This window comes from Rhamphochromis longiceps, linkage group LG15 (genome assembly GCF_057381845.1).
Source record: "Rhamphochromis longiceps isolate RC_006_pf linkage group LG15, R_longiceps_female_GT1.1, whole genome shotgun sequence".
In the NCBI taxonomy this organism is placed as follows: domain Eukaryota; kingdom Metazoa; phylum Chordata; class Actinopteri; order Cichliformes; family Cichlidae; genus Rhamphochromis; species Rhamphochromis longiceps.
This window is the reverse complement of record NC_140571.1, coordinates 7,630,991-7,642,785: the sequence shown is the minus strand read 5'-3', so window position 1 is coordinate 7,642,785 and position 11,795 is coordinate 7,630,991. Positions and strand designations below refer to the sequence as shown.

The window sequence follows — 11,795 nt, the reverse complement described above, 5'->3', positions numbered from 1 at the left end:
ATTATGTTTTGGAGTGGCACGAATAATTTGTGTGCCATCAAATTTGATGCAGAGCTTTATAAAAAAAATAAATTAAAAAATTAAAAAAAGAAAGTTTTGTTTTCAAAATTGGAGTTCAGGTTATTCTTTACTTCCAAAAGTGTTAACATACTACACAGGTCATGAACAAGATTTTTTTTTTTAAATTTTCATTGTAAGTGGGCTAAAGCAGTTAATTAAAAGTAGTCTAAGACAAATGCTGTAATTTGATTATTTTAATAAACCATGTAACTTGGATGGATTCGATGCTGGCGTGACCACAGTGCACACGTCTGCTGTTGCTCACAGTGGTCCAAGGGACCGCTCAGGGAGTTTGTGTGTTCACTCAGACACATGAAAAATTAGAGGGAACATTGCTTAAGACAGTCCATTAGAATGGATAGTTTATTCAATTCATAAGGTTTAAAAGAAAGGTACAGCTGAATATCATCTGCATACAGATGATAGGATATGGATTTAAAATGACTACTAATATGGCCTAGTGGTAGGATATACAATGAGAACAACAATGGACTTAGAACAGATCTTTAAGTAACACATGATGAGAATCTAGCTACATCTGACCAAAGGTTTCCCACTGAGACCAAAAGTGTTCTATCAGCAAGATGTCTGTCTTTATACTTGCTAGAGAAATTCACTTCTGTTTCCCGTCTTCTTTGTAGGTTTTCAACGTCTTCACAGATGAGACCGCATCGCTCAAAGACTCCACTGAATTTGTAGTGTCAGTGAACCCCACAGGGGTGGTAATGTGGTACGTCTCTGCACCTGCCAAATTCAACCTCCGCCAGTTCTATCAAGGGGGCACGCTCCATGGTCGTGTCTATGATGATCGTGAGGAAAATGCCATTCCACGGGTTTTCCTCTGACCACTCACAGACCCCACTTTCTAATCCTTAAGTTTTTGTCTTTTACCTCAGTAGTAATGTCTTGATGATCGAATGATTTGTTTCTATCTAAGCACAGGTGCAGGCGCATAGCTCTGAACTGTGTTTTACAATTGCCTCTTCCAAGTAAGAACATGCTTGAAACTCAGGGTCATCCACTTTACATCTGTATATGGCACAAATGTGCTCTTGTTGATGCGATCTCCAGCTGGATCTTCACTTGAAAGTAACTGGGCCACAAGAGTTTCTGTGCTCAACAGTAAAGAGAGATGATGCTTTTAAAATTTTATCTGAGATGTGCCAAAGCAAAGTCACTGATCCCAGATCGGGAGGTCTTCACTTGTCTTAGGCTACGTCCACACGTACACGGGTATTTTTGAAAACAGAGATTTTCCGTTTTCCTTTTAAAAAAATAATCCCGTCCACACGTAAACACAGAAATGAAGGAAAACGCTGCTAGGAACATGCCAAAGCAACAGTTGGCGATATATTCTTAACCGTGTAGAAATGTTGGCCAATCAGAAGTCTAGAAGCCTGGGTGGGAAATAGTAAACAAAGCTGGGGCATAGAAGCAGAACCAAGTTGTATGTGTGGAGGGACAGTAACTGTGTGTGTATATGTAAGCATTTAAACACTGCACCCGTGTACGTGTGGACGTAGCCTTAAGATTTTTTTTTTAAATAGAGATCAGTCTTTGTCAGCTCAGAAAGACAAATGTGGAAAAAAAGTTTTAGAAAAAACTCATTAATGATTTATATGTTTTTATGTGACCTAAGTAAACAATTTATCATCAAATTCTCTAAATAAATGAAAACGCTGTATTTCAGTTCTTCAGGTTTCCTTTCAGTGATTAAGATGTTTTTCACTTTTAGCTTTCACTTTCCAGTTCTTTGTCCCAGAGTGACTTATCTTAAGGTCAGTTTAGTTCCAGTCCTGTTTTCTATAAAATTTATTTATTTATTTATATAATACTTGTAGTTCTTGGTCTTTTTTTTTTTAGTTCTTGGTATTGAATGCATTTTCACCAAAGTGAGAGTCACAAGACTTTATCTTATAGCATTTATCATCTATGAATTTTTAGCAACTTTTGAAGCAACTAAATCCAGGTTTTGTGGTTCCAAATTTTGTATTCCAAGTGCTCCTCCTGCTGGATGTGGATATGTTTACACTTTTGCTGTAAGGAAGAAGCAGTAGTTATTTTGTTCATCACCCAAAGACATCACCAGGATTGTAACGCCAAATGAGAGGTGAAGGCTACTACAATCTATAGCTTTTTATGAAACATAATGTATGAATGATTTGATCACATTTAACATCACCTCATTAAACATAAACAGTTCGAAACTGGAATAGGTGTTTTTTTTTTTTGTTTTTTTTTTTTTTTAGATCAGCTACAGAACTGAGGTAAATAAACGTAATCCAGAGCTTCCCAAAGTGTGGGGTCCGGTATGAAAAGTGGAAAAAAAAACCCCCAAATGCTTGGACACTGCTAACACAGGGCGCCCACACAAACGCAGAGCAGGAGATGAAGCATAGCTGAATATGTTTCCAAACCAACTTCATTCTAAGCCAAAGACTAGAAAATATGGTGAAGCATATCTTCCCTTTGGTTTCACCTGCACAAGTGCCAAGGTAGGTCTCTCCTGCATAATTGGTTTTCCCTGTGTTGGGAGCGGGCTGGGCTCTTCAAATCATGGACAAACAGTATCCCACATAATTGATTTTTAGTTCACAAACACTTGTTGTAATGACTAACTACACCTGACATTTTGGGGATGTTAGCTCTGTATAAAGTAAAGTTACAGTGGGATACAAATAATATCAGGCTGATCCTGCTACGATTTGTTCCCTCGGTTCAAATCAAGACAAACAGTATCCCACAGCTGTTTATGTTTTTAAACCCATTTTGCACAGAGAGGCATTTTTTTGAAAAATGTATTGACAGCAATGTTGAATATTTTTACACAGAAAAAAACAACTACACGTAAAAAAATCACACCGTGATGCCTCTGCCTTTATAAATGGAGGGACAGTAACTGCGTGTGTATGTAAGCGTGTAAAAACTGAAGATAGTCAGATTAACAGTATTTTGTCTCTATCTGCCATTCTGCAATTCATCTCATGTAAACAATAAGGTGGCGCACAGTCTGACGTGAAAAAAGGCACATACCTTTGACATTGCGTGACGAACTCTGTATTCCTCTTCCACATGTAAACGCAAAAAGGACTTTTATAAAATCTCCGTTTTCGGTGATTCGAAACACGTAGGTGTGGACGTAGCATAAAAGAGTTAGTAGTTTACTTTCTTACTACCTGTAATTTATTTCAGATTACTTGTATTTGCCTAATTGTTTACTAAATGTTTGAGGTGTGAAATAAACCGCAATGGAGCAAAATACAGGTGTGTGTGGTTGGAGGATGTGTTTGTGCGTGCGTGCGCGCGGGGGGGGGGGGGGGGGGGGGGCAACATTTTCCTTGTAAAACAAAGGGGAGCCTAGCAAAAAAAGTTTGGGAACCACTGTAATCAACGGTCTCCCCGGCGCTTTTTGTCTCGCTTCCTGGTTTGTGGTCAGCTGATAGGGTTCCTTTGTCACGTGGCCCCCACTTCCTTGTCATGTGTACTTTTTTGTATATTCCCCCACAGTAGGACCGAGCGGATTTTCTTTTATCACAGTATTTATTTAAAGAAGTGAGGGAGAGACCAGAGACAAGAGCACAGAATCGGACTGCAGGAGGCTGAGCTCTTGGTCTTATTTGCTCTTTCTAGCTTTCAGTTTCCAAGAGCCGTGATCGGACTTCAGTGAGTTCAGCTTTTCATTTCATACATTTATTCAGCAAATCCCTTCGTTTAAATCATTTAAACGTGTATTAGATTCCCTGCGTTTTAAATTGCTAGAATAATTGTTGTCTATGCCAGATTAGTTATAAGTAATAAGCTAACGTCAAGTTGGTGTTTATAATACAAAAAACTCGCTTGAGATCGAGTGTTGCGTATTTACAAGAACCAAATGACGATCATGTTGCGAACAGCTTTTATATTCTAACTTTTATTTAGCAGAACATCGTTTATATAAGCATGTGGTTTTTATTTGGTCATCTGACACGATCAGTCTATTTCACTGGTAAGTCACCGCGCAGGTTGTTTTGCGTTCACACCCATGTCAGGTGATTACTCGTCAGGTGCTGCAATCATGAACCTGCATTTGCCCTTTAGTCTTCTGGACGTACTCTTCTGGCTCATCTTTGACACACTGCACTAACATCTGATTCAGCTTGTAATTTTGTATTTGCAGAAATGCATGTTGCAGTTCTCTTTTTTGCCTTTGCGCTCACTGGGACCACTTTGGCCCTTGACAATGGACTGATGAAGACCCCTCCCATGGGGTGGTTGGCATGGGAACGATACCGATGTGATATTGACTGTGAAAACGACCCAAAGAACTGCATCAGGTAAGCCAAAATTTTGAATGTGTACCACCAGGCTTGATTGTATTGAAAACTTAAAAGGTATTTAGGTATTATAACTATAATGGTCTAGTCTCAGTTTTATAGCGATATAATAACAGGATATAACAAAAGCCAGTAGAAGCAGTCGGTTTGAACAGAATATCTAATAGATATGGTAGTGCTCTTTACACTCTTTACACTCTTATCTTCAAATGCAGTATCAGTGTAAATAGGAATGCGATTGAGACAATTATGAAACATCTTTGTCCTTCTTCCAGTGAAAATCTGTTCATGGACATGGCAGACAGACTTGCAGAGGATGGCTGGAAGGAACTCGGCTATGTCTACGTGAACATAGATGACTGCTGGTCTTCCAAACAAAGAGACGATCAGGGACGGCTGCAGCCTGATCCTAAGAGGTGCAGTATTTGCTGCGTGAGCACAAAGACCATTGTAAACATATATCTGTTATTGGCCTACAGCCAGTGAAGTAGTGTGACAGTCATACAATCATGTGAAAAGCAAAACACAGTACTCAGGAGATTGATAGCATTTATGTTTTAGTGTCAGCACAAATATGAATTTTCACTTCCCTGGAAAGTGCAAAAGGAAATTGGGTTACAGGATTAAAAAAAATCATGCTGTGGTTACAAAATGAAAGCTGAAGGCATTTTTTAAAATGTGTGTGTTTGATATTACTCTTTCAGGTTTCCAGGAGGAATCAAAAAGCTGGCACACTACTTGCATAACAGAGGCCTAAAGCTGGGCATCTATGGGGACATGGGCAAACTCACATGTGGGGGCTACCCTGGCACCCCGCTGGACAAGATCGAATTAGATGCTCAAACATTTGCAGACTGGGAGGTGGATATGTTTAAATATGACGGCTGTTACTCTAATGCCACGGAGCAAGAGCTGGGTAAAAACACAAGACTGAACCTTTTCTGTGTGGATAATAAGATATTGCTGATTGGACCTCATTTGAGATCTCCTGTTCACTGTTTTGAACAGGTTACCCTCTCATGTCAAAGGCTTTAAATGCTACAGGGCGTCCCATTGGCTATTCCTGCAGCTGGCCTGCCTACCAGGGTGGGCTGCCACCTAAGGTACGATTAAAATCCAAAATACTTTTTGATGTTTTGTTCGAATCCTGTTCTAATACTTAGTATTTGCTTCTTCACTATATGAAACTGATGCGTGTTTTTAGGTAAATTACACTCAGCTGGGTGAGATCTGCAACCTGTGGCGTAACTATGGTGACATCCAGGACTCTTGGGACAGTGTACTGAACATTGTTGACTGGTTCTTTGAAAATCAGGACGCCCTGACACCTGCAGCAGGTCCTGGAAGGTGGAACGACCCTGATATGGTTTGTTCAATTGAAATTTGTAATATCGTCCCCAAATGTGAAGTGCTTTAGGGAATAGCATAAGCAATAGAAAAGCCACAAATACATGTTTAAACTTACAGACACATGAACAAACACAAAATTTAACATATGATCAGAGATTCATTTCAAACCAAAAGCTCATCTACAAAAACGGGTTTTCAGAAGTTGTTTAAAACAAACCACAGAATCTGTCTCTGCTTACTCTACGATTTGTTTAAGCCTCTTCAGTGCTCTACGTATATATTTGTTGTGCACAAATCATTCAGCTACACCTCCATACTGAAAGATAGATTACATGTACTACAGACTACAGCCTCCAATTTAATTCTTTGGTGTGAAAATTTTTAATCTTCACAGCTGATTATTGGCGACTTTGGCCTCAGCATGGAACAGTCTCGTTCTCAGATGGCTCTCTGGGCGATCATGGCGGCTCCTCTTTTCATGTCTAATGACCTCCGTACCATCTCCAGCGGTGCCCAGAGCATCCTGCGGAACAAAATGGCCATCAGCATCAACCAGGATGCCCTGGGTATCCAGGGAAGACGCATTGTGAAGGTGAAGCACAATTTAGTAGATACATTTCTTTTTTAAATGACTCTTTTTGTGGACTTTTGTGCAATGTTTTTTTGTTTCATTGTTCACATTTTTTCTTTCTCCCAGGAGAAAAGTGGCATTGAAGTATTCTGGCGCCCCCTGTCAAAAAATGCCAGCGCTTTATTGTTCTTCAGCCGTCGTACAGACATGCCCTATCGCTACACAACTTCCCTCAGCAAACTCAACTACACTGCAGGCAGCTACAAGGTATGTGTTTATAGACTTAGGAGGGATGTGTATCGTGTTTCGACCTGGTTCACTCGGGGTGAGAGGGGTAATTTTGGCAAGCAAGGTTAACTCAGACTTCCCTGTTTTTGAAGTTTGAGGTTACCAACGTAAAACAGCACTACAGAAAACAAACGGGGGAAAAATTTTCAAGAAACAAACAAACAAAAGATTGAAATCTATTCAAATATTATAGCATTATAGCACGGTACATGACTCAGTCTTTTATTAGGATTACGTGAATAAAATTAAATCATGTGCTGCACTAACCTACCAAAATCATCCAAGTAGATCAACTCCTAATCTGTGATCAGTTGGGGTGGTGTGAAATGTGGAAGCTAACACCTGACCCAGTCTCCAGGGTGTGGCGAGTGTCTCAAACGACAACCAAAAAAACAAGTTACACAACAACAAAGTATCAACTGCAAGTCCAGCTCGTCATACACAAGGCCAGATCACGGGGGCAGGCTGGTGACATTAAATCAGAGCTGCCCTAGGTGACAGTCATGCTTCTTGTTTAAAGCAGGTGTCGTTATTATGGTTGAAGCACTGGAACTCAGGCACTGGTCCAATGAGTCATACTGGAAGAGAACACCAAAAGGGAGCTGTCAGGATGGCAAGCTGGATGTGATACAACTGCTGGCTCCAGTTCTTATTTCGCACTAAGCAAGCACAGAAAATTTGCATAGTCACTCATGCTAGTGCTGAAACTGCTGCAGCAGGTCAGGGCAGTTGTGCGAGCTTAACTGGTGTTGGTATTCAATTCAATTCAATTTTATTTATATAGCGCCAAATCACAACAAAAGTCGCCTCAAGGCGCATTATATTGTACAGTAGATCGCACAATAATAGATACAGAGAAAAACCCAACAATCATATGACCCCCTATGAGCAGCAGTTTGGCGACAGTGGGAAGGAAAACTCCCTTTTAACAGGAAGAAAACTCCAGCAGAACCAGGCTCAGGGACGGGCGGGGCCATCTGCTGCGACCGGTTGGGGTGAGAGAAGGAAAACAGGATAAAGACATGCTGTGGAAGAGAGACAGATTTACGGAAACATATGTGTTGTAGGTCTTTTAGGATATCAATTGAATGACTAAAACAACAAAACATTGTGGGTGTGTTTTATATAAAATCCCTTTAAGCTGAACACGATAAAAAAAATCCTGCAAATGCAGTCACACTAAAAGGTAAAGGAGATGTAGTAATGCTGGGCCTTTACATACACCACATTGACAAAAGTTTGACAGTATGGTGTATATGCATTAACATTAACAAGATTTAACAACAGCCCAACAATTGTGTCCCCCAGGCTTCATCACATGGGTTTCTAGTCTGTAGAAGATATTAGGTGTGTAATGTGGAGATGGCTTTCATCTGTGTATATTGTGTATAGTCCCTGGGCTGTTCCTTTCCCTCTGACCTAGAGATTTGGAATTCAGCCATAATACACCAGTTGGACATCTGTTCCCTGCCACTCTACAAATTCAGTAGAATCTTTCTGAACATTATTAATGTACAATATGAAGAAGAGTCGAAACCATTTATTAGCGGGCAATATTGTTGGCCGGTATTAGTTATTGGTGTCAGCATTATAATAGCTACTGAATGAAAATTAGGAAACGAGAGGGGTGAAACACCCTTCAACCCTGTTAGGATTGCTGTCTTTGAATTTTTTTTTTTCCACCAGGGGGCACTCTGCAACTTCTTTGTTTTGAAATCTCAAAGAAAACAAATATTGACAGTATTGGACTTTTAAATATAGCTATCATATTTGACCAAATATTAGTATCTGTATCAGAGAGAGAAAGAGAGAGAGATCCATAGCTTTGGCGCTAAGGTTTGGAAGGCATAATCCTCTATGGTTTTCAGACAGGTGTAGAATCCCCAGTAGACCACTATCAGTGTACCTAAGGATCCAGTTTGGAGAATTAGCGTGAAGTAGCTTGACAATATAAGTGGGGGCCTCTCCTCGTAAGGCCATGACAGTACGAGTCAAGATTTTAAATTGATATCTGAAATTAACTGGAAGCCAGTGCAGACTCTTTAGCAATGAGAAAATATCACACCATTTTGGACAGCTTAACGGCGATTTATAGAAGCCTTTGACAGACAAGGAAAAAGGGCATTACAACAGGCTAATTGGGAGGAGACGAAGACATCGAGCTTCTCCAATTCACCTTGAGAGACAACAGTCCTGAGTTTAGTGATATTTCTTAAGTGAAGAAAGCACAGAGGGGGTCAAAGATTCAGAGGTTTTACAGTGAATGAGAAACATCCCAATAATTGTCTAATTTGAGGCTTAATGCTCTCTGGAGCCAGAATTAAACAATCTATCTTGTCTGTATTAAGCTGCAGAAAATTGTTTGCCATCCAACCATTAATTTCCTTAAGACAGTCCATTAGAATGGATAGTTTATCCAATTCATAAGGTTTAAAAGAAAGGTACAGCTGAATATCATCTGCATACAGATGATAGGAAATGGATTTAAAATGACTACTAATATGGCCTAGTGGTAGGATATACAATGAGAACAACAATGGACTTAGAACAGATCTTTAAGTAACACATGATGAGAATCTAGCTACATCTGACCAAAGGTTTCCCACTGAGACCAAAAGTGTTCTATCAGCAAGATGTCTGTCTTTATACTTGCTAGAGAAATTCACTTCTGTTTCTCGTCTTCTTTGTAGGTTTTCAACGTCTTCACAGATGAGACCGCATCGCTCAAAGACTCCACTGAATTTGTAGTGTCAGTGAACCCCACAGGGGTGGTAATGTGGTACGTCTCTGCACCTGCCAAATTCAACCTCCGCCAGTTCTATCAAGGGGGCACGCTCCATGGTCGTGTCTATGATGATCGTGAGGAAAATGCCATTCCACGGGTTTTCCTCTGACCACTCACAGACCCCACTTTCTAATCCTTAAGTTTTTGTCTTTTACCTCAGTAGTAATGTCTTGATGATCGAATGATTTGTTTCTATCTAAGCACAGGTGCAGGCGCATAGCTCTGAACTGTGTTTTACAATTGCCTCTTCCAAGTAAGAACATGCTTGAAACTCAGGGTCATCCACTTTACATCTGTATATGGCACAAATGTGCTCTTGTTGATGCGATCTCCAGCTGGATCTTCACTTGAAAGTAACTGGGCCACAAGAGTTTCTGTGCTCAACAGTAAAGAGAGATGATGATTTTAAAATTTTATCTGAGATGTGCCAAAGCAAAGTCACTGATCCCAGATCGGCACTGTGACTGAGAGGTCTTCACTTGTCTTAGATTTTGTTTTTTAATAGAGATTAGTCTTTGTCAGCTCAGAAAGACAAAAGTGGAAACAAGTTTTAGAAAAAACTCATTAATGATTTATATGTTTTTATGTGACCTAAGTAAACAATTTGTCATCAAATTCTCTAAATAAATGAAAACGCTGTATTTCAGTTCTTCGGGTTTCCTTACAGTGATTACACGCTACATACTACAACTACATAGTACATACAAACATATGCAGCAGAGTGCTTTGATTTTTGCACTATACATCCATATGAGTAATATGGGTTCCAGCCAGCTCCTACAAGCTTTTTCAAAGGTACCAAGATGTTTTTCACTTTTAGCTTTCACTTCCCAGTTCTTTGTCAGAAAGTGACATCTCTTAAGGTCAGTTTAGTTCCAGTTCTGTTTTCTATAAAATTTATTTATTTTTATAATACAAAAAAACCCCTTTCATCAAGTAGTTCTTGGTATTGAATGCACTTTCACTCTACTGTTATCTAAAGCAGGGCTGTTAAAATCATTTTATATCCCCTTAAAACCTGAGCTATGAAGTGATTGCCAGAAAATTCATTTTTTTTGAAAATGGAGAGTTTATTGAACCAACTGACATATTTGTTTAAAAAAATAATAATTAAATTTTACTTTCCATGTATGACTTTTTATTTTTCCCTATTGCTAACTCTTGCGTTTAAAAAAAAAAAAAAGAAGCTTAACTTTATTGTGCAATTCATTAACATTTTGCAGTGGGGAAAAATATCCCACAGATGTTAAAATCTCAAAACCTCATAAAAAACTGTAAGTATTAAATATGATACACTGGGCATTAATGAGTTAAAATTGACCCATTTTCCCATTAACTTAGAAACAAGCAAAACAAAAAAATATTTTAATTGTTCCTCTTTCTTTCAGTATAAAGAAATCTAAACCCTGAAATGTCTCAAGTAAAAGAAATACAAGTTCATTGTTACGTCTTAGTATTTTTTACACTTTATAAATTAAACACAGTTGTAGTAAGTCGAATTAAGCTCCCAGCACGATGCTTTGGGCTTAAATTTTAGAAATACAAAAAGACTATGCCAAGTATTTGTGAAGTAATTACATCACTACATCTTTACTGTTAAATGACAAAGAGAAAATGTCCTTTTTACTGTGAACCAACTTTGAAAAGATACATTTCTATATTAACTAGTAACAAAACTGTCAAAACTAGTTAAATGTGTGAATTTGTGCCTTCCTCCTTTGCATTTCTCATGGTCTAATATAGCCTATCGTTAGCAACGTGAAGTCTTTTTAACTTTGAATGAATAAATGATCACTCAAAGACCCCCTTGTAGTTTGGTACCTATATACAGAAATGTAACATACAGATTTGGTTGGCAGACAAAGGCACCGAACATACAAAGAAAAACCCATAATTTAGCTAACATACACTCAGAGTCAACCCTATATGCAGCCAGCAGAGGTCAGCACTGCTCTTCAGTCTGTCTCAGCCTTCTCGCCACTGCCAAAAAGTGCACCTGCTTAACAGTGCAAGGACAATCAGCCCATTCTGCTTTGTCCTTTTTCTCTCGATTATGCTTTCCTCTCTGACGTCACCTTCTCTAATTTGGACACTTGTACTACAATGTATTAACTTATTTCATACTTTATTTTGTCCTTGGATTCTTCCAGTGAACATCATCCGTTAATTCCTTCATTGTATTCATTCTGTCTCCTCATCTTTGCTCCTCCCTTCTCTCCTCCTCCCACTTGGCTCTTTCAGCTCAATCTTGCACGTATCACCTCTGACCTTGGCCTTAAAGCCAGTGTTTGCCCACCGATTCAAGATACTGAAGTCACGTGACTGTGGGCATTGGCATTAGGTCAATTCAAGCTTTGTGTACGTCTGTGCTGTTGCATCCGTGTGGGAAAGCGGATCATTGTCTTCTGTTCTTCCCCATTCAGTCATC

The 11,795-nt window shown here is 39.2% G+C and overlaps 2 protein-coding genes across 2 annotated transcripts in view; both read left to right on the top strand.

Moving 5' to 3' along the window:
- LOC146651963 (alpha-N-acetylgalactosaminidase-like) overlaps positions 1-2,267 on the top strand; it is a 16,607-nt gene extending 14,340 nt beyond the window's left edge. The window contains exon 9 of the mRNA XM_085381287.1: positions 702-2,267. Within this exon, the coding sequence (XP_085237413.1) occupies positions 702-905 (204 nt within the window). The 3' untranslated portion in view covers positions 906-2,267. The remainder of the gene's footprint in view (positions 1-701) is intronic.
- A 1,256-nt stretch (positions 2,268-3,523) lies between these two features.
- On the top strand, positions 3,524-10,013 carry LOC146651962 (alpha-N-acetylgalactosaminidase-like). The gene is made up of 9 exons (XM_085382639.1): positions 3,524-3,723; positions 4,217-4,373; positions 4,649-4,789; positions 5,078-5,289; positions 5,382-5,476; positions 5,578-5,739; positions 6,118-6,315; positions 6,421-6,561; positions 9,273-10,013. The coding sequence occupies exons 2-9, from the start codon at positions 4,219-4,221 to the stop codon at positions 9,474-9,476; spliced, it is 1,308 nt and encodes a 435-aa protein (XP_085238765.1). The 5' UTR covers positions 3,524-3,723; positions 4,217-4,218; the 3' UTR covers positions 9,477-10,013.
- Positions 10,014-11,795: the final 1,782 nt, after the last annotated feature.

Coding starts and splice junctions, on each gene's coding strand:
- LOC146651962 (XM_085382639.1), top strand. CDS start 4,219: ATGCATGTTGCAGTTCTCTTTTTTGCCTTTGCGCTCACTGGGACCACT. Junction 5,290..5,381: donor TGCCACGGAGCAAGAGCTGG/GTAAAAACACAA, acceptor TGTTTTGAACAG/GTTACCCTCTCATGTCAAAG. Junction 6,316..6,420: donor AGGGAAGACGCATTGTGAAG/GTGAAGCACAAT, acceptor TCTTTCTCCCAG/GAGAAAAGTGGCATTGAAGT.